This window comes from Nyctereutes procyonoides, unplaced genomic scaffold (genome assembly GCF_905146905.1).
Source record: "Nyctereutes procyonoides isolate TBG_1078 unplaced genomic scaffold, NYPRO_anot_genome, whole genome shotgun sequence".
Classification (NCBI taxonomy): domain Eukaryota; kingdom Metazoa; phylum Chordata; class Mammalia; order Carnivora; family Canidae; genus Nyctereutes; species Nyctereutes procyonoides.
The window spans coordinates 36,379,012-36,402,114 of record NW_026575146.1 but is presented as its reverse complement, the minus strand read 5'-3'; the positions used below and the strand labels follow the sequence as shown (position 1 = coordinate 36,402,114).

Below are 23,103 nucleotides of genomic sequence, written 5' to 3'. Positions count from 1 at the left end.
ACTGTAGCATTCCAGCTGTTCTCTCTTTAAATCTCAGGCTGAATTCGTAGATATTTCAGGATGATTTGAAGATTATCTAGGTAATTTGGTGGGGACAGGTGACTTGGGCACCCTACTTCTCTGCCATCTTGCCCCACAATAGCCTTTCCTATATACACATGTCCAGAAGGCATCAGGAGAAATAAAATGTAGTATGGGATTCTGAGTTTTCAGTTACTTCCTGTAAAGGTTTACTTGTTATTAATCTACATGTGAAAGTATAGCTGATGTCATAATAGTTACTGAGCAAGGGGTACATAATTCTATTACAGTGATGTTTAGTTCCAATACACATATAAATACCTGGCATGCATGAATACAAACTCACGTAGATTAAAAAAAGAACTCAGAAAATATTCACATACATTCAATGCTGTTTAGTTTATGCAATTTATTTCTTATTCTTTTAAAGTGTCTTATTCTAGTGAATGTCTGTTATCAGTATTGTGTTTCATTAACTGTTTTAATAATACACATGAAACAGTTTTATAGAACAATTTCTATGTAGATGCTATTACTTACCTTTCTCAAATTGATAGATTCTCCCCCTGTAACACATTCTGAGAAAGATTAAAGTTTGATGACTTTTTGAAAACTCTTATACATTTACAATTCAATTATCAGATATTTAATGAGATGTTATTTTTTGGTAAATGTTTCCTACATATGTTGAAATGTTGAATTTCTTTCATTGATATTTACCTGACTGATGAGGAGTTGTGGATAAAAACTATTGTCAGGGGTTTCTCCTGTTGTCAGGTTTCTGATATATGTTGAGTTCAGATATCCACAGAAATCATATTCATGGGCTTTATTAGTTAAGGGTTGGTGAGTATATGTCAGTATAAAGTATACTCAAACCTGCAGAATCTCAGTAGAGAACAAGTTTATTTCCTTGCTGCAAAAAGTCTGTGTATGCGGAGGAGAAAATTCCATTCCACAGTCACTCTTTACCCTGTTTCCTAGTGACTTGTACTCTCCGATTTTCATTGCATGAGCCCAGAGTTTCACTGAGAGTAATCTCCACTCCATTCTGCTAAGGGACAGGAGAAAACATTGAGAATTTGAGGGATGTACTAAGTGAGACGGGTCATTGACCACCACATTCTAGTACCCAGAGGTTATTAATAGGACCCCATTTGGATGACACTGGTTGAGAAATGTAGACTAGGTGCAGCATGAAGGAGAAGAAATTTTTTTGGTGAACAATTAATAGTCTTTATATGGCATACAGGAATTACTTCCGTGTAAGCCCAATTGAGGGCTGATTTATAATAGAAGAGTTCCCCACATCCACTACCTCATTGTTTGTGAGGTCTCTAACCTCCATGTATTTTCTGTTGAACTGAGAAAGCTGGCTTTTGGCAAAAGCTTATCAAAATGCTTATTATATGTTCAGTTTTTTCATTGTATCATTTCTCTGATGAGTAAATTTTGATTACTGACACAAAATTTTCACATTTTTATTACATTAAACTACTTTTCTGCAGTGTAAGTTTTCTGATGATTAAGTACAGAGTATTTTTCACATTAATTATCTTTGTAACTTCTTTGCTGAGTGATCCATAATGAGGACTGCATTCTGGATGAAATACAGCCCATATAAAATATATTCCAAGAATTTCTCTCCTGCGTAAGTTTCCTGATGCAAGGCTAGCATCTTGCAGAAATTTGCAAATTGTTTATTCATATGGTTCTCTCTCTCTTTTATATTGTGAGATTTGATTTCTGGTTCAATGGTTTTCCAAATTCTTTACATTCATACGTTTAACTCCCTGTGTGGGCTTTCTGATGTTCTCTAAGGCTTGATTTCTGGCTGAAAGTTTTCCCACATTTCTCACATTTATAGGGTTTCTCCCCTGTGTGAGTTCTCTGATGTACTCTGAGGTTTGACTTCTGGCTAAAAGCTTCTCCACAGTGATTACATTTATAGGGTTTCTCTCCTGTGTGAGTTCTCTGATGTTTTCTTAGGACTGACTTCTCACTGAAAGCTTTTCCACATTCATTACATTCATAGGGTTTCTCCCCTGTGTGAGTTCTCTGATGTCCTCTGAGATTTGATTTCTGCCTGAAAGTTTTTCCACAATCATCACATTTATAGGGTTTCTCCCCAGTGTGAGTTCTGTGATGCACTCTGAGGTTTGATTTCTGGCTGAAAGCTTCCCCACAATGATTACATTTGTAGGGTTTCTCTCCTGTGTGAATTCTATGATGTCCCCGGAGTTGTGATTTCTGACCAAAAGCTTTCCCACATTGGTTGCATTTATAGGGCTTCTCCCCTGTGTGAGTTCTATGATGTTTTCTGAGACCTGACTTCAGTTTGAAAGACTTCCCACATTCATCACATTTGTATGGTCTTTCCCCTGTGTGAGTTCTCCGATGATTCCTTAGGCCTGACATGTGGCTGAAAGATTTTCCACATTCATTACATTCAAAGGGTTTCTCCCCTGTGTGAGTTCTCTGATGTACTATAAGGATTGATTTATAGTTGAAAGATTTCCCACATTCATTACATTCATAGGGTTTCTCCCCTGTGTGAGTTCTCTGATGTATTCTTAGACCTGACTTTGCACTGAAAGCCTTCTCACAATCATCACATTTATAGGGTTTCTCTCCTGTGTGAGTTCTCTGATGTTTTCTTAAGCGTGATTTCTCACTGAAAGCTTTCCCACATGCATGACATTCGTAGGGTTTCTCCCCTGTGTGATTTTCCAGAGGCTGAATCAGGAATGAATTCATAGAACAGGATTTTCCACATTCATTACATTCATAGGGTTTCACTGTTATGTGAGTTCTCTGATGTATGTTGAAACCTGACTGGGAAGTTAATGTCTCTGTACATGTGTTATGATCAGAGGATTTGTCTGTCATGTGGGTTCTCTGATGCACTGGGAGGGCCAAATTAGGACTGAACTTCTTTCCATATTCAAAGGGTTCCACTCCTATATGATTTTTCTGATGTTCTCCAATGTGTGAATTTTGGCTGACAGACTTACCTTCTGTATCAGTTCTTTGTGTGATCTTACTGAAATTATTTCTGTTTTCAGTACATTCAAATTCATTAAACTCATAATGATTTTTCTCTGGATTACTGCTATGAGAGATTATAAGAGTTGGTTTATCACATTGTTTTCCCCCATATTTACTGAATTTATAAGATTTCACTTTGGGGTAGGTACTCTCAGATGTAATAAGGGCAGTCTTTTCAAATAAAGCGTTTCCACATTCATTGTACTCAGAAGCCCGCTGCAAAGTCGGAATTGTTTGATGTTGAATGACTTTCTCTTTATAACTGAAGGCTTTCGCATTTTTACTATAAACAAATGATTTCTCTCTGGTATTAATTCTGCCCTCCTTAATACTGAGGAGCCATTTCTCACATACATTAAGCTCATGAACCTTCTTTCTTGAATATTGACAGTGTGGAGCCAATGAGCTGAGATGCAGGTAGGTAGGTCCTGCAGTGTCAAATTTATAGGGCATTGCTCTTGCACGTAAAATGTTTATGTCCAGATTACATGGTTTTCCTGAAATCTCTTCCTCTGTAGGCAATGATTTATTGGTGAATAAAACGTGCCACAAATATTTTCCTTGGCTTTCTAGGCTCTTCTTTGAAAGATGATTAGGTTGGGAGTCTTCTAAAAATGAGAAAATTAAAAATACTTTATGATATTTAACACACTTATTATGCAATGGGACTTATGCCCTATTATGTATTTGATGCTTTGGTTTCTGGATCAGTTTCCCAACAATAAAGTAATTCTAAGCACATATTCTCTCTTTTTTTGTTAAAAAACCAACAACAACCCAAACCTTTTGTAGTAGAAAGAAAAGAAACTAGAAATAAATATACACATGTATTTGGCATCATAAAGTATAGTTTTCAAAACTGGTTAAAGAAGAAAATATAAAGGAAAGGAACAATTGACAATTGAGAATATATTCAAGAGAATTGGATCTTGGGAACAGAAAAAACAAAAGTAGTGAATGGGATGAATTCAAAGGTTAATCTAATTCAAAGTAGATTAAAGGTTTCCAATGGATTCATTTGAAATAGAATTTGCATTAGGGAAAAATGTGAGTCTAGATTCTTAGTCAAATATAGATTAAAATGGTAGCATAATCATTAGTCTCTATGATTCCCCTTGGAGCTCCATTTTTTCCAGTCTACAAAACACTAAAATTAATTTATAATGGCACCAACTTCCTCATGGTAAAAGAAAAGAAATTCTATTTGCCATGCTTTGATTTTCTCTGTGGTATCATTCACAGAAACATTAGTGTATCAGTAGAAGTTTAAAAAAAAAAAAGATAGGAGATAAAAGTAATTTTTCCACCTATATTGGAGTCAATGCTCTATCCTGGTTCTGGTACCTTGGTATTATATCAGGGTTGTTCAATAGTGAATATCTCTTGGTCATCACACCTCATCTTTTCTCTTTTCTACTTGCTCATTTTCCCCAAACTAGTCTTCCTTGCCCAATCATCAATTCTGTTTTCCAACCTATCTAGTCTTGACTGTGAGAATCTTAAGGATCATGTTTCAAACTGTCCCTAAAAACTACAAGTATCTTTTATATTTATTCACCATAAGTGTCTTGTACATATTTCACTGTTGTTGCCCTGCTACTACACAGACTCCTAGTAAAAATGTCAGGCCTATGCTAAAAATATTTGAAAGCCTTGAATACACTGTCCTAAGCAACAAGAGATGGAAGATTTAAGTGATTCAGGGAAACAAAGTTTAACACTAACTGCATGTTCATTATGCATTGTAGTTACCATTCCACCAGTCCACAGTATTTTCTACTCTAATCTTGATGTCAGTCTTCATTACACTTCCAGTAGTAACTTTATACACACATTCTTTCCCTAATTTACCCTCTATTCTAGCCTTAGGACTATATAGCAAAGCTATCTTCCCAAAACTTAACAAGAAAAAGGCTTCTCATAGCTTCTCACAAATTTAAGCAACATTTATTTAGAAATAGGAAAGAAGTATCATCATGCGTGTATCATTCATTTTAACAAGAAATATATAGAAAGCACCCATATTTGTGACTCATGATTTTTAAAGTAAATGACCATAATCAAACTCAGGATGCATCTTCAAATTGATGGCAAGTGCATAGGTGAATGGACAGCATGTTCTCTTTCTTGGTTGTATTCAAAAGTTATGTGGTTGTACTTTAATCAACAGCCCTTATATGATATGAAATGTATTTTATACAGCTTTTCCCACTTTTCCAAAATGAAACCCTTACTGTGATATTCTTTGCATCCTTCTGTAGTGTAAGTTAAGTCAGTGGTCCATAAAAAGCAGTGTGCCTCAGAATTACCTAGAGAGCTCTGCATAAACAAGGGCCCAGAATGATTGCTCATCTACACCTAAGGATTAAAAAATCCTAGAAATTTGACTTGGGCATTGCATTTATGAAGAGTGTCTTCTGTATAAATCAATATGAGATAGTTATCTCCATCTAGCTTCAGAATCAATCCACAATGTTATTAAAAATATTTATTATATGATACATACTAAAGTAAGGAAGAAAGAAATAGACCATTCTTTTGGAGGAAAACATAATCCAGGTGAGTAAAGAAGGTCATTCAACAACCGTATGTTATCTGGCACAGATATCTCATTGTTTTTTGACATGTCCATCAAATTAAAGAGCTTACAAAATAGAGAAAATATAGGGTAAAGTATTCCAAAATTATATTACAGAAGTAGGAATATATCATAAAACTTATAATGAGTAATAATGCTTTCTTTCCTTTTTTTAGCTGAGGTTAGTATTATATTTTATTTCAAGAACTACCTTTTGCTTTATAATTTATACCACTATAGTTTTTATTACATCTTTTACTTTACTTAAGCTTTATTTTACCACTTTCTTGCTTGTTAAAAAAAAGTATACCTGACCTGTGTTTTCAAGATCAGCTGGTCAAAGAGTGCCAACCACCCCTATGCACAGAGAAAATCTGTGTATGACTTCTGACTCCTAAAAGCCTTAACCACTAATAGCCTATGGTTGACCGGAGGCCTTAACAATAAGATAAACAGTTGATTAACACATATTTTATAATTTACATGTATTATATACTGTATTTCTACAATAAAGTAAACTAGAGAAAAAATGCTATTAAGAGGAGAAAATACATCTACAGTACTTTATTGTATTTATTGAAAAAACCCATGTATAAGTAGATCTGTGCAGTTAAAACCTGTGCTGTTCAAGGGTAAACTGTATTTGAGATAAAAAATTCTTCACTGCTCTATCTACTGTCCAAAGGTGGTCATTTATAAAAAAACGTTTTCAATAAAATTTTTTTTCTAGATACTGTATAATTTTGATTTACCTTTTGATAAAATAGGTTGTTGAAAGATATATATTCATCACTGATTTTAAGATAGAGGGATTTTAGCTTGAGGAAGACACAAAGAGATAGAAAAATATTCCATACTCATGGATTGTAAGAATTAATATTGTGAAAATGTCAATGTTACCCAGGGCAATTTACAGGTTTAATGCAATCCCTATCAAAATACCATGGACTTTCTTCAGAGAGTTGGAACAAATTATTTAACATTTGTCTGGAGTCAGAAAAGACCTCAAATAGCCAGGGGAATATTAAAAAAGAAAACCATACCTGGGGGCATCACAACGTCAAATTTCAGGTTGTACTACAAAGCTGTGGTCATCAAGACAGTGTGGTACTGGCACAAAAACAGACACATAGATCAATGGAACAGAATAGACAATCCAGAAGTGGACTATCAACTTTATGGTCAACTAATACTCGACAAAGACTATCCACTGGAAAAAAGACAGTCTCTTCAATAAATGGTGCTGGGAAAATTGGACAGCCACATGCAGAAGAATGAAACTAGACCACTCTCTTGCACCATACACAAAGATAAACTCAAAATGGATGAAAGATCTAAATGTGATACAAGATTCCATCAAAATCCTAGAGGAGAACACAGGCAACACCCTTTTTGAACTTGGCCACAGTAACTTCTTGTAAGATACATCCACGAAGGCAAAAGAAAAAAAGCAAAAATGAACTATTGGGATTTCATCAAGATAAGAAGCTTTTGCACAGCAAAGGATACAGTCAACAAAACTAAAAGACAACCTACAGAATGGGAGAAGATACTTGCAAATGACGTACCAGATAAAAGGCTAGTATCCAAGATTTATAAAGAACTTATTAAACTCAACACCAAAGAAACAAACAATCCAATCATGAAATGGGCAAAAGACATGAAGAGAAATCTCACAGAGGAAGACATAGACATGGCCAACATGCACATGAGAAAATGCTCTGCATCACTTAGCATCAGGGAAATACAAATCAAAACCACAATGAGATACCGCCTCACACCAGTGAGAATAGGGAAAATTAACAAGGCAGGAAAACCACAAATGTTGGAGAGGATGTGGAGAAAGGGGAACCCTCCTGCACTGTTGGTGGGAATGTGAATTGGTGCAGCCACTCTGGAAACCTGTGTGGAGGTTCCTCAAAGAGTTAAAAATACTTCTTCCCTACGACCCAGCAATTGTACTGCTGGAGATTTACCCCAAAGATACAGATGCAATGATATGCCAGGACACCTGCACCCCGATGTTTCTAGCAGCAATGTCCACAATAGCCAAACTGTGGAAGGAGCCTCGGTGTCCATCGAAAGATGAATGGATAAAGAAGATGTGGTTTATGTATACAATGGAATATTACTCAGCCATTAGAAATGACAAATACCCACCATTTGCTTCAATATGGACGGAACTGGGGGGTATTATGCTGAGTGAAATAAGTCAATCGGAGAAGGACAAACATTATATGGTCTCATTCATTTGGGGAATATAAAATATAGTGAAAGGGAATAAAGGGGAAAGGAGAAAAAAATAAGTGGGAAATACCAGAAAGGGAGACAGAACATGAGAGACTCCTAACTCTGGGAAAGGAACTAGGGGTGGTGGAAAGGGAGGTGGGTGGGGGGTGGGGGTGACTGGGTGACGGGCACTGAGAGGGGCACTTGATGGGATGAGCGCTGGGTATTATTCTATATGTTGGCAAATTGAACACCAGCAAAAAGTAAATTTATTAAAAAAATAAAATAAAAACTTCTTTAGCTTTATCAAAATGTCCTTTTTCTCATCTGTTTTTGACATGATTTGAACCTTAAGTATTAGCTAGGTAAATAAATATTGAGTTTTATGCCTTTGGCTTAACAATTGATGACTATATTTCATACTTTGTATATTACTTTGTAGACATATCTCTGATAGAATCTGATGGCATATTATTTTAATAGGTGAATTTAATTCATTTCTATTAATTGATATGGCAGGTGTGTTTACCTTATTGTATATTATGTGGTGTGTTTACATAGCTTTTGTATAAAACATTTAACACAGCAGGCCTGAGACTGTTAACCCTTAGATGGTTGGCTTTTAAGATTCGCCCCTGGCTGACAAATGTGAACTTAGATTTTGAGATGGTTCCCAAAAACCTAATGTCTAATGAATTTTCCAAGTAGACAACATTTCGTATGTGTTGTCACATTCACCGCTCAGGATCTTGGAAGTTCACACCTGGTTTCCTCTGGACTTTGTCCGGTTTCTCTTTGCTGATTTTGCTTTGTCCCAATCATTTCACCTTATAAATCTTAGCTCTGAGTATGACTATATGCTGAGTAACAAAGAATCAATGAATGTGATATGTGGTGGTTGTCCTGGGGACTCTTTTCTTTTTGTTTTTGTATTTGAAGTATAGTTGACATACAAGATTACTGGGGAAGACTCTATTCAGCTTTGTAAGAAACTTTTCTAGTAACAGGTCTATTATCTTTGCTCTGGCAAACATATTTAACTTCTAATAATTAGGAGGGCTACAGTTTGCCCTAATAGTCATCCTTTCCAATTATACAATTCCTTAATCATCTATATATTTAGATGGCATCTAGTAACTCATTATTATATAATGATAAAATTATGGTTCCTTTCTCTGATCTGATGATTCTTAATTTTAGTTGCTTCATTAACTTTTCTTAGTTTTTATCTTTTTACTGTTAATTATATGGAGTTTATTATTTAACTTTTCAGCTTCAAATGGAATACTTAGTTCCCATTGTTACAGATGAGATTATTAACATGCTTACAATCTACTTCTTGTGCAAACTGGCCCCTTCCACATTTTATTAGATCTATTATTTTTATAATTTCAAATGCAAAAGCCTCTAAAAGAACAGTGTTGAAAAATTCAAACTGTTCACTTCTAGCTGATTGCTCTGTTTTGTTCTGTTTTTTTTTAGCTCATCACTTTGGATCTAATTTTCTTGGATGTCTTCTACCAGTATTCAATAACTCACCTGGGGAACTTTCTTTTAGAAATTCTTTCTTTAGTAACCATGGATCTTCTCCTTGTTCCAATGTGAAGATCAGTTCTGGTTTTGTAAAGCAGTACCCTGTAAATGGAAAATAATTTAGCACTTGAATTTTCTGCATAGGTTTCGCTATTTCTGAAAATGAAGGAAGGTTCAAAAATGGCACATTCAGGGTGCTCACTACAACTTTTCTGGGAGGCGATCATAAAAATATTTTCTAATGTTTATAAAGGATCAATCTTCTTAAACCCCCCAATCACAAGCCTAAGTAATGTTCAATTCTAAAATGGTCAATGTCTATGTTTTAAATAAGAGATTTCAGAAGAACTTCCTAAACTGGCCCAGTAGAGTAAAAGGAATTGATTTACCTCTCCATATCACACATCTAGTGTACAAATTATATACTAATGGGTTTCAAACTTTAGACACCAGGCAGTGCAAACAGGGATACTTGAAAACAAAAATGAATGAGGTGAGTCCTATTGTTATCGCATGTTGATGTAAAATGAACATAAACTTTAAAAAATTTTAAAGAGAAAGGAAGAGGTTTTTTTGAGCCCAAGTCAGGACAACTGCTAGGGGTGTACAATCTTTACAAGCAAGAGAGTGGTCCAGAGAATGAACATTTAGTGCAGGGTTCTTTACATAAAGAGTTACAAATCCTCAAGATGAAGGATATTCCAGAAGGTTAGAGATTGCATCTTATGTTTTTATTATATTCAAGGCTATGTGATTTTAATCTTATGGGAACCAGAGAGAGTTTTTTGCTTTGTTTTTCGTATTTTTATGTTTGGAATGCTCTTTTTTTTTTTTAAGATTTTTTTCATCCATTCATGAAAGACACAGAGAAAGACAGAGAGAGAGAAAGAGAGAGAGAGAGAGAGAGAGAGAGGCAGAGACACAGGGAGAGGGAGAAGCTGGCTCCACTCAGGGAACCCGATGTGGGACTCAATCCCAGGACTCCAGGATCACGCCCTGGGCTGAAGGCCAGCGCGAAACCACTGAGCCACCCAGGGGTCCCCCCCACCCATTTTTAAAGCAGATGTACAATGTGTGCATGGGGCAGAAATAGAGCTCAGGTTTTGAAGTTTTGCTGAGTCATTTTGGCCTTAATAAATGTTAAAGCATAACTTTCCTGAGAGCTCAGGAGGAGGGCCCATAAACATTACAAACTGAAAATTTCTCTTATCACACAGCCTACTGCAAAGAAGAGTTTACAGCCTACAAACAATAAGAACCAAAAGAGCCTACCTGACTCAGTAACCTGAAATAACATAAATGAATTAAAGGAAGCCATGATAACTGGAATTGTTAAGGATGAAATACTAAAGAAGGAAAAGGAGCACTGATACTGAGTCTTAAATATTTGCAAAAGAGTCTCCTAAATACTAACTGGTATAAATTAACAAAAATACTCAAGGATGGGGAAAGACCAGTGAAAAGGGCAGACTTAAAGAAATCATCAAAGCCATACACAGATGTAAGAAGTTTCTGTTGCCACTAGCCAGGGTAGAAAAATCTACTTCATGGCCAATGGAGAATACCAAAAAGATGTTTATTGCTTAATAGTGGAGCCAAATTAGTCTTAAAGTAAGCTCTAATCTAACATAACAAAGATTAAAGCAACCCTTAAAATGATCAAATCAATTCCAAATAACTTAACTAATTAACCAGAAAAGGTCTCAAAAGATTTAAAATAATAAAACAAAAGTAGTAGCTAATAATATAAAATTCACAACACTCTTCACCAATAAAAAAATACCTAGTTATGAATAGAAGTAGGGATATACAACCCTTACTGGAGAGAAAATTAATTAGTAGCAGCAGAGTAGGAAATGCATATGATAAAGCTAATAATAAAGGCTATTTGAAACAGTAAATATGTATCATATGTTCAAGAAGAGAAAGAAAACATTAACATGATGAAAACAAACAGGAACTTACTTAAAAAGTTCCTGTTTGAAGAATATATAAAATGAGAAAACGAACCAACCAACAAGAAACAAGAAAACATTAAAGAGGATTAAGATACCATATAAGAAAAGATAAATAACATAATGGATGACTTTAAGGCATGAAAGAAAAAGAAACCCACAGCGAATAAAGACTGTAAATAATAGTAATAGTAATAATAATAATAACAGAATTCTGTGACCCATGTGATAATATCAAGTAATTTAACACATACGTAATAAATATTTCAGAAGAAAAAAAAGATATTTGAAGAAATAATGGACAAGTGTTCAAACTTTGATGAAGTGTACAAAAAAATCCTAAAAGCTTAATGAATTAAGGAGAAGAAACATGAAGAAACCCACACCAAAGTATACTGTGATCAAACTGCTAAAAACCACTGATAAACAGAAAATCAGCAATTCTATACGTTATTGAGTGCTATATAAAATAAATGTTCTCTTGATCCCTGTTATCGATTTCATCCTTCTCTTTACCAACCTCCCTTCTGGCAACCACTAGTTTCTTTTTTTTTTTTTTTAATTTTTATTTATTTATGATAGAGAGAGAGAGAGAGAGAGAGAGAGGCAGAGACACAGGTAGAGGGAGAAGCAGGCTCCATGCACCGGGAGCCCGACGTGGGACTCGATCCCGGGTTCCAGGATCGCGCCCTGGGCCAAAGGCAGGCACCAAACCGCTGCGCCACCCAGGAATCCCAACCACTAGTTTCTTCTCTGTATTTGTTTGTTCTTTTTCTTTGTCCTTTTTTGGACTGTTCATTTGTTTTGTTTCTTAAATTTCAATATGAGTGAAATCATATGGTAATATCTTTTACCTGATTGTCTCGTTTCACTTAACATTATACCCTCTCGATCTATCCATGTTATTGCAAATGGCAAAATCTCATTTGATGAAGAGAAAACTTAAAGTAGGCAGAGATAGGTATAGTGTATATTAAGGAAAAAAGAATGCTTACTTCTTGTCAGCAATTATATATGCCATAAGACAATGAAGTGACAATTTTAGAGAACTAAAAGAAGGCAACCTATAATTCTATATTGAGCAAATATAAGACATTTTCAGACAAACAAAAGCTGAATTTATCACCAATTGACAAATATTACAGGAGAAGCTAAAAAAAAAAAAAAACTTCAGACAGAAGAAAAATGGTATCAGGTGGATATTTGGATTTATACATGGAAATACAGAGCACCACAATCTGGAAACATGATGATAAATATAAAATGCACTTTATTCATTTTTAGAACTTTTTATTTATTTTTTAGTTTTTAAAATATTATTTTTTTAAGATTTTATTTATTTATTCATGAGAGACACAGAGAGAGAGAGGTAGAGACACGGGAAGAGGGAGAAGCAGGCTCCAAGCAGGGAGCCCGATGTGGGATTCAATCCTGGTTCTCCAGGATCACACCCCCTGGCTGCAGGCGGCACTAAACCGCTGTGCCATCGGGGCTGCCCCATTTTTAGAAATTTTTTAAAAATGGTAAATTATCTCTTAAAATAACAAAAGCAATATACTGTAAGGTTTGTCACATATATACATATCATGTATATGTATGTGTATGTAAAATATATGACAACAGCACATAAGATGAAAGGTAAAAAGTGGGCAATTACAAAATTTTCATAAATGTAGTAAAACAAATTATTTGAAGGTAGATTGTGTTAAGTTAAAGATGTGTGCTGCAAATGTTAAAGCAACCACATATCCATAGGAGAGGCAAAGCTAGTTAATTAATGATATAAATGTAATGAAAGCAATAAGAACATACAGTTAGGGGATCCCTGGGTGGCTCAGCAGTTTAGTGTCTGCCTTTAGCCCAGGGTGTGATTCTGGATCCTGGGATCAAGTCCCAAATCAGGCTCCCTGCATGGAGCCTGCTTCTCCCTCTGCCTTTGTCTCTACCTCTCAATCTCTCTCTCTGTGTGTGTCTCTCATGAATAAAGTCTTTTAAAAAAATAAATAAAATCATACACTTAACCCAAAGAAAGCAGCCAAAGCAGAAAAATGGAAAAAAAAATAGCAAAAATAGTAAATAGCCATATATGGTACATTTACTATAAAATGGAAGTGGTCTAATTGTTACTTTTTTTAATAATAAAATTATTTTTTATTGGTGTTCAATTTACCAACATACAGAATAACACCCAGTGTTCATTCCGTCAAGTGCCCCCTCAGTGCCCATCACCCATTCACCCCCACCCCCACCCTCCTCCCCTTCCACCACCCCTAGTTCGTTTGCCAGAGTTAGGAGTCTTTATGTTCTGTCTCCCTTTCTGATATTTCCCACACATTTCTTCTCCCTTCCCTTATATTCCCTTTCACTATTATTTATATTCCCCAAATGAATGAGAACATACAATGTTTGTCCTTCTCCGATTGACTTACTTCACTCAGCATAATACATTGCACTTCCATCCACGTTGAAGCAAATGGTGGGTATTTGTCATTTCTAATGGCTGAGTAATATTCCATTGTATACATAAACCACATCTTCTTTATCCATTCATCTTTCGATGGACACCAAGGCTCCTTCCACAGTTTGGCTATTGTGGACATTGCTGATAGAAACATCGGGGTGCAGGTGTGCCGGCGTTTCATTGCATCTGAATCTTTGGGGTAAATCCCAACAGTGCAACTGCTGGGTCGTAGGGCAGGTCTATTTTTAACTCTTTGAGGAACCTCCACACAGTTTTACAGAGTGGCTGCACCAGTTCACATTCCCACTAACAGTGTAAGAGGGTTCCCTTTTCTCTGCATCCTCTCCAACATTTGTGGTTTCCTGCCTTGTTAATTTTCCCCATTCTCACTGGTGTGAGGTGGTATCTCATTGTGGTTTTGATTTGTATTTCCCTGATGGCCAGTGATGTGAAGCATTTTCTTATGTGCTCGTTGGCCATATCTATGTCTTCCTCTGTGAGACTTCTCTTCATGTCTTTTGCCCATTTCATGATTGGATTGTTTGTTTCTTTGGTGTTGAGTTTAATAAGTTCTTTACAGATCTTGGATACTAGCCTTTTATGTGGTATGTCATTTGCAAATATCTTCTCCCATTCTGTAGGTTGTCTTTTAGTTTTGTTGACTGTATCCTTTGCTGTGCAAAAGCTTCTTATCTGGTGAAGTCCCAATAGTTCATTTTTGCTTTTGTTTCTTTTCCCTTCGTGGATGTATCTTACAAGAAGTTACTGTGGCCGAGTTCAAAAAGGGTGTTGCCTGTGTTCTCCTCTAGGATTTTGATGGAATCTTGTCTCACATTGAGATCTTTCATCCATTTTGAGTTTATCTTTGTGTATGGTGCAAGAGAGTGGTCTAGTTTCATTCTTCTGCATGTGGATGTCCAATTTTCCCAGCACCATTTATTGAAGAGACTGTCTTTCTTCCAGTGGATAGTCTTTCCTCCTTGATCGAATATTAGTTGACCATAAAGAGAACTTCTGGGTTCTCTATTTTGTTCCATTGATCTATGTGTCTGTTTTTGTGCCAGTAACACACTGTCTTGATGACCACATTTGTAGTACAACCTGAAATCTGGCATTGTCATGCCCCCAGCTATGGTTTTCTTTTTTAAAATTCCCCTGGCTATTCGGGGTCTTTTCTGATTCCACACAAATCTTAAAATAATTTGTTCTAACTCTCTGAAGAAAGTCCATGGTATTTTGATAGGGATTGCATTAAACCTGTAAATTGCCCTGGGTAACATTGACATTTTCACAATATTAATTCTGCCAATCCATGAGCATGGAATATTTTTCCAAATCTTTGTGTCTTCCTCAATTTCTTTCAGAAGTGTTCTATAGTTTTTAGGGTATAGATCCTTTACCTCTTTGGTTAGGTTTATTCCTAGGTATCTTATGCTCTTGGGTGCAATTGTAAATGGGATTGACTCCTTAATTTCTCTTTCTTCAGTCTCATTGTTAGTGTATAGAAATGCGATTGATTTCTGGGCATTGATTTTGTATCCTGCCACACTGCTGAATTGCTGTATGAGTTCTAGCAATCTTGGGGTGGAGTCTTTTGGGTTTTCTATGTAGAGTATCATGTCATCGAGGAAGAGGGAGAGTTTGACTTCTTCTTTGCCAATTTGAAAGTCTTTAATGTCTTTTTGTTGTCTGATTGCTGAGGCTAGGACTTCCAGTATTATCTTGAATAGCAGTGGTGAGAATGGACATCCCTGTCTTGTTACTGATCTTAGGGGAAAGGCTCCCAGTGCTTCCCCATTGAGAATGATATTTGCTGTGGGCTTTTCATAGATGGCTTTTAAGATGTTGAGGAATGTTCCCTCTATCCCTACACACTGAAGAGTTTTGATCAGGAACGGATGCTGTATTTTGTCAAATGGTTTCCCTGTATCTAATGAGAGGATCATATGGTTCTTGGTTTTTCTCTTGCTGATATGATGCATCACACTGATTGTTTTACGAGTGTTGAACCAGCCTTGTGTCCCGGGGATAAATCCTACTTGGTCATGGTGAATAATTTTCTTAATGTACTGTTGGATCCTATTGGCTAGTATCTTGTTGAGAATTTTTGCATCCATGTTCATCAGGGATATTGGTCTGTAATTCTCCTTTTTGGTGGGGTCTTTGTCTGGTTTTGGAATTAAGGTGATGCTGGCCTCATAGAACGAATTTGGAAGTACTCCATCTCTATCTTTCCAAACACCTTTAGTAGAATAGGAATGGATTCTTCTTTAAACGTTTGATAGAATTCCCCTGGGAAGCCATCTGGCCCTGGACTTTTGTGTCTTGGGAGGTTTTTGATGACTGCTTCAAATTCCTCCCTGGTTATTGGCCTGTTCAGGTTTTCTCTTTCTTCCTGTTCCATCTTTGGTAGCTTGTGGCTTTCCAGGAATGCATCCATTTCTTCTAGATTGCCTAATTCCTAATTTATTGGCATATAGCTGTTCATAATATGTTTTTAAAATCGTTTGTAGGGATCCCTGGATGGCACAGCGGTTTAGCGCCTGCCTTTGGCCCAGGGCACGATCCTGGAGACCCGGGTTCGAATCCCACATCGGGCTCCCGGTGCATGGAGCCTGCTTCTCCCTCTGCCTGTGTCTCTGCCTATCTCTTGCTCTCTCTGTGACTATCATAAATAAATAAAAATTTTTGAAAAAATTAAAAAGGAAATGGAAATTATTTAAAAAATAAAATCGTTTGTATTTTCTTGTGGTTGGTAGTGACCTCTCCTTTCTCATTCATGATTTTATTAATTTGAGTCTTCTCTCTCTTCTTTTTTAATAAGGCTGGCTAATGGTTTATCTATCTTATTTATTCTTTCAAAGAACCAACTCCTGGTTTTGTTGATCTGTTCCACAGTTCTTCTGGTCTCAATTTTGTTGAGTTCTGCTCGAATCTTAATTAACTCCCTTCTTCTGCTGGGTGTAGGATCTATTTGCTGTTTCTTCTCTAGCTCCTTTATGTGTAAGGTTAGCTTTTGTATTTGACTTCTTTCCAGTTTTTGAATGGATGCTTGTATTGCGATGTATTTCTCCCTTAGGACTGCTTTTGCTGCATCCCAAAGATTTTGAATGGTTGTATCTTCATTCTCATTAGTTTCCATGAATCGTTTTAATTCTTCCTTAATTTCCTGGTTGACCCTTTCATCTTTTAGCAGGATGGTCCTTAACCTCCACGTGTTTGAGGTCCTTCCAAACTTCTTGTTGTGATTTAGTTCTAATTTCAAGGCATTATGATCTGAGAATATGCAGGGGACGATCCCAATCTTTTGGTATTGGTTCAGACCCGATTTGTGACCCAGTATGTGGTCTATTCTGGAGAAAGTTCCATGTGAACTTGAGAAGAATGTATATTCAGTTGCGTTTGGATGTAAAGTTCTTTAGTATCTGTGAAATCCATCGGGTCCAGTGTATCATTTAAAGCTCTCGTTTCTTTGGAGATGTGCTTAGAAGACGTATCGAGGGTAGGAAGAGCTAGATTAAAGTCACCAAGTATAAGTGTATTATTATCTAAGTATTTCTTCACTTTGGTTATTAATTGATTGAAATATTTGGGAGCTCCCACATTCGGGGCATATATATTGAGGCTTGTTATGTCTTCTTGTTGGATAGATCCTTTAAGTATAATATAGTGTCCCTCTTCATCTCTCACTACAGTCTTCGGGTAAATTTTAGTTTCTCTGATATAAGGATGGCTACCCCTGCTTTCTTTTGAGGACCATTTGAATGGTCAATGGTTCTCCAACCTTTTATTTTCAGGCTGTAGGTGTCCTTCTGTCTAAAATGAGTCTCTTGTAGAGAGCAATTAGATGGGTCCTAGTTTTTTATCCAATCTGAAACCCTGTGCCTTTTGATGGGGTCATTAAGCCCATTCACATTCAGAGTTACTATTGAAAGATAGGAGTTTAGTGTCATCATGATATCTATTCAGTCCTTGTTTTTGTGGATTGTTCCACTTAACTTCTTCTTAAAGGGGAATTTTAAGAGTCCCCCTTAAAACTTCTTGCAGAGCTAGTTTGGAGGTCACATATTCTTTCAGTTCCTGCCTGTCTTGGAAGCTGTTTATCCCTCCTTCCATTTTGAATGAGAGCCTTCTGGAAAGTATTCTTGGTTGCATGTTCTTCTCATTTAGGACCCTGAATATATCCTGCCAGCCCTTTCTGGCCTGCCAGGTCTCTGTGGAGAGGTCTGCTGTTAATCTGATATTTCTTCCCATATAAGTCAGGGATTTCTTGTCTCTTGCTGCTTTAAGAATCTTCTCTTTATCTTTGGAATTTGCAAGCTTAACTATTAAATGTTGAGGTGTTGAATGGTTTTTATTGATTTTAGGGGGGGAATCTCTCTATTTCCTGGATCTGAATGCCTGTTTCCCTTCCCAGATTAGGAAAGTTTTCAGCTATGATTTGTCCAAATACATATTCTGGACCTCTGTCCCTTTTGGCGCCCTCGGGAACCCCAATTAAACGTAGGTTTTTCTTCCTCAGGCTGTCGTTTATTTCCCTTAATCTATCCTCAGGGTCTTTTAATTGTTGTCTCTTTTTTCCTCAGTTTCCCTCTTTGCCATCAATTTGTCTTCTATGTCACTCACTTGTTCTTCCACCTCGTTAACCCTCGTCGTTAGGACTTCTAGTTTGGATTGCATCTCATTCCATTGATTTTTAATTTCTGCCGGATTGGATCTAAAATCTGCAGTCATGAAGTCTCTTAAGTCCTTTACTCTTTTTTTGAGAGCCACCAGTAGCTCTATAATAGTGCTTCTAAATTGGCTTTCTGACATTGAATTGTAATCCAGATTTTGTAACTCTGTGGGAAAGAGGACTGTTTCTGATTCTTTCTTTTGAGGTGAGGTTTTCCTTCTAGTCATTTTGCTAAGTGCAGAGTGGTCAAAAAAAGTTGTACTGGGAGAAGGAGAAAAAGAGAGGAGAGAAAGAAGAAAAGAGATAAAAGAAAAAAGAGAAAAGGAAGAAAAAAAAAGAAAAAAGGAGAAGAAAAAGAGAAAGAAAAAGAAAGGAAAAAAGAGGTGGCGGAAGCAAACAGAAATCCAAAAGCAAAAACAAAAACAAAAACACGGGGATGTATCTTCTGATTCTGTATACTTTATATCCCTTGACTTCCCCTGGAACTTGTTCGTCTAGCTGGTCTTCTATGGGAGGAGCCTTTTGTGCTGATTTTCAGGTGTTATCACTTGGGGGAGCTGCTCTGCCCCTGCCTGGTGCAGGGCTCAGCGGGGGTTGTTTACTCCGTGAGGCCCCAGGAGGAACAACCACAGTGGCTGGGCCAGCTCTGGAGCCCTGGACTCAGCTCTCACAGTAACTACGGGGCTCTCAGTCTGCAGGGCCTGGAGGCTCCGGGGGAGGGGCCGCTGATCTGCTCAGCTCGGAGCAGGAGCGTCCTTGCTGTCCTGGGCCCTCCTGGCCTCTGCCTGTCCCGGGGGAGGTCGGATCCTGGGCTGTGTCCCAGCGCCCTGTGCTCCCGGGCCTGCGCTGTTGGGATTCGCGCTCCGGCCCCACAGCCCCCTCTCCACGGAGCCGCCGCCCAAGCCCCTCTGAGCTGCTCCCGGAGCCGCGCAGCCCCCTCCGCTCGGAGCCTCTTCCTCTGCCCGAGCCCCTCCGAGCTGCTCCCGGGGCCGCGCAGCCCCCTCCCATGGAGCCTCTTCCTCTGCCCGAGCCCCTCCGAGCTGCTCCCGGGTCCCCCCGTGCGCGCTGCAGCCCTTTAGGGAGCTCAGTGCACTCTCCTGGGCCCGCAGGTGTCTGTTAGTGTCCCAGGGAGCCTGAGGGTCCTGCTCTAACTCTCTAAGAGCCCCTTTCCGCCCGGGAATATTGGTGAAGCTCCTGCTTTTCTGGGCGGGAGCTCTCCTGTCCTGGGGTCACTCGCCCTGGCCTTAGCCCAGCTCCTTGTTGGGTCCCTCCCCCTTGGATGCCTTTTGTTTCTTTATTTTTTTCCTGTCTTCCTACCTTGATAGAAGCGTGAAAGCTTCTCACTGTAGCATTCCAGCTGTTCTCTCTTTAAATCTCAGGCCGAATTCATAGATTTTCAGGATGATTTGAAGGTTATATAGGTAATTTGGTGGGGACAGGTGATTTGGGGACCCTACTCTTCCGCCATCTTGCCCCCCGCCCGGTCTGATCATTACAATTAAAAGGCAGAGATTTATAGACTGAATATAAAAGCCAGATGCAAATGTATGATGTCTATGAGGATAGGAAGCAAAATTGCTAAATATCCTGTACCCAATTTTCCCTACTGTTAACATTACTAGCAGATTTGTCACAACAAATAATACAATGTTGGCAATTATTAAATAAAGCCCATACTTTATTCAGATTTTTCCCCTTAATCTCATTTTTCTGTTCCACAATTCCATCAAGGATATCACATTACATTTGGTTATCATGTCTCCTTATATTTCTCTAGATTATGAGTGACTTGCCTTGGTTTTGATACCCTGACAGTTTAGAAGATATTGTAGAAAATCCTACACTGTAGTCTTGTCTGAAGTGTTTTGGGGATAAAAATGGAGTTCGTGTTTGGGGATAAAGACTAGAGGCAAAAGGACTGCTATCCTTATCCTGTCTTATGTTATCAACATGACATCATTTTCTTTTAACTTTTTATTTAAATCCTAGTTAGTTAACGTAAGGTGCAATACTGCATTCAGAAGTAGAATTCAGTGGTTCATCACTTACACACAATACTCAATGCTCATCATAACAAGTGCCCCGCTTAATACCCAACATCCAAATGGATGAGGCTATCGTCTGCACACTTCCCTCTTTCAACCCTGTTTGTTGTTGTTGGCTTTTTTTAGATTTCATTAATTTGAGAGGGGGAGAGAGTGAGAGAGTGAGCAAAGCAGGGGGAGTGAGAAGCTGACTCCACGCTGAGCAGGCAGCCCCATGCAGGGTGGGATCCCAGGATTCCAAGGTCATGACCTAAGCCCAAGGTAGATACTTAACTAAGCCACCAAGGCTCCCGTCTTTTTTAAGGTATATGTTCACAGCTACAAATTTCCACCTTAGTGTTACTGTTACCACATCCTGTAAGTTTTTGTATGCTGTGTTTTCATTTTTATTCTGTTAAGGTATTTTGATCTAATTTCCCTGGTGATTTTTCTTTGACTCATTGGTTGTTTACAAGTGTGATGTTTATTTTCCATTTATTCATGACATTCATTTTCCTTCTATTATGCTTTAGTTTAATTAATTGATTGATTGGAATAAATACTGCATGTGATTAAAATCTTTTTCAATGTATTAAGACTTGTTTTGGGGGGGCGCCTGGGTGGCTCAGTGGTTGAGCATCTGACTTCATCTCAGGGCATGATCCTGGGATCGAGTCTGACATCAGGCTTCCCATGGGGAACCTGATTCTCCCTCTGCCTATGTCTTTGCTTCTCTGTGTCTCCCATGAATAAATAAACAAAATCTTAAAAAAAAAAAAAAAGGCTTGTTTTGGTCTATCGCAGAGAATGGACCATATGCACATGAAAAATACGTAGTGTACTGTAGCTGACTGGAGTCTTCTATACATCTGTTAGGTCCAATTAGCTTCTGGTGTTGTTCAAGGCCCCCCATTTTTGGTTGTTCAATCCATTATTGAAAGTGATGTATTAAAGTGTTTATTGCTGTACAAGTATGTGTTTCTCTCTTCAGTTATGTTCATGCTTGTTATATAATTTGGCGTTCTGATGTTTGGTGCATAGTTCTTATATCTTCTTTGTGAATCAACACTTCTATCAATATATAATGTTCTTTTTCATCTCTTGTAACAGCTTCCTACTTAAAGTCTATTTTGTCTGATATTATTATAGCCTCTACTCTCTTTTGGTTACTCTTTGCATAATATATCTTTTTCCATCTTTCATTTTCAACTTCTTTGTGTCTTTAGCTCTAAATTGTCTCTTGTAGACAACACAGTTTGATCATTTGAAAAAAAAATTCTGCCAATCTCTTAATTTTTTTTCATTTAAATTCAACATACAATGTATTATTAGTTTCAAGGGTAGAATTTAGTGATTCATCATTTGCATGTGACATCCAGCACCCATTACATTAACTGCAATCCTTAAAGACCATCGCCCAATTACCCTACCTTCCTGCCCACCTCCCTACCAACAACTGTTCCCTATAGTTAAGAGTCTCGTATAGTTTGCCTCTGTTTTTTTTTCTTCCCTTACCATATGTTCATGTTTTGTTTCTTAAATTCCACAATGACTGAAATCATATGGTATTTGTCTTTCTCTAACTAACTGATTTCACTTAGCATAATACATAGTGGTTCAATCCACATCATTGCAAATGGCAAAGCTTCATTCCTTTTGATGGCTAAGGAATATCCCACACATACTCCCTCCTCCCACATCTTTATCCATTCATCTGTTGATGGACATTTGGGCATTTAGCTACTGTGGACATTGCTGATATACACACTGGAGTACGTGTGCCCCTTTGAATCTCTATTTTTGTATCATTTGGTTATATACCAGTACTGCAACTGCTGGGTTGTAGGGAAGATCTACTTTTAACTCGTTGAGGAACCTCCACACAGGTTTCCAGAGTGGCTGCACCAGTTCACATTCCCACCAACAGTGCAAGAGCGTTCCCCTTTCTCCACATCCTCTCCAACATCTGTGGTTTCCTGCCATGTTAATTTCCCCCATTCTCACTGGTATTAGGTGGTATCTCATTGTGGTTTTAATTTGTATTTCCCTGATGGCCAGTGATGTGAAGCATTTTCTTATGTGCTCGTTGGCCATGTCTATGTCTTCCTCTGTGAGATTTCTGTTCATGTCTTTTGCCCATTTCATGATTGGATTGTTTGTTTCTTTGCTGTTGAGTTTCATAGGTTCTTTATAGATCTTGGATACTAGCCCTTTATCTGATAGGTCATTTGCAAATATCATCTCCCATCCTGTAGCTTGTCTTTTAGTTTTGTTGACTGTTTCTTTTGCTGTGCAGAAGCTTCTTATCTTGATGAAGTCCCAATAGTTCATTTTTGCTTTTGTTTCAAGAGATGCCTTCATGGATGTATCTTGCAAGAAGTTACTGTGGCTGAGTTCAAAAAGGGTGTTGCCTGTGTTCTCTTCTAGGATTTTGATGGAATCTTATCTCACATTTACATCTTTCATCCATTTTGAGTTTATCTTTGTGTATGGTGCAAGAGAGTGGTCTAGTTTCATTCTTCTGCATGTGGCTGTCCAATTTTCCCAGCACCATTTATTGAAGAGACGGTCTTATTTCC

The 23,103-nt window shown here is 37.6% G+C and overlaps 1 protein-coding gene across 1 annotated transcript in view; it reads right to left on the bottom strand.

Annotated features, from left to right (window-relative positions):
* Positions 1-410: 410 nt before the first annotated feature.
* ZNF782 (zinc finger protein 782) overlaps positions 411-23,103 on the bottom strand; it is a 58,219-nt gene continuing 35,526 nt past the window's right edge. The window contains exons 4-5 of the mRNA XM_055310510.1: positions 9,416-9,511; positions 411-3,677 (exon numbers count right to left, since the gene is read on the bottom strand). Of these exons, the coding sequence (XP_055166485.1) occupies positions 1,807-3,677; positions 9,416-9,511 (1,967 nt within the window). The 3' untranslated portion in view covers positions 411-1,806. The remainder of the gene's footprint in view (positions 3,678-9,415; positions 9,512-23,103) is intronic.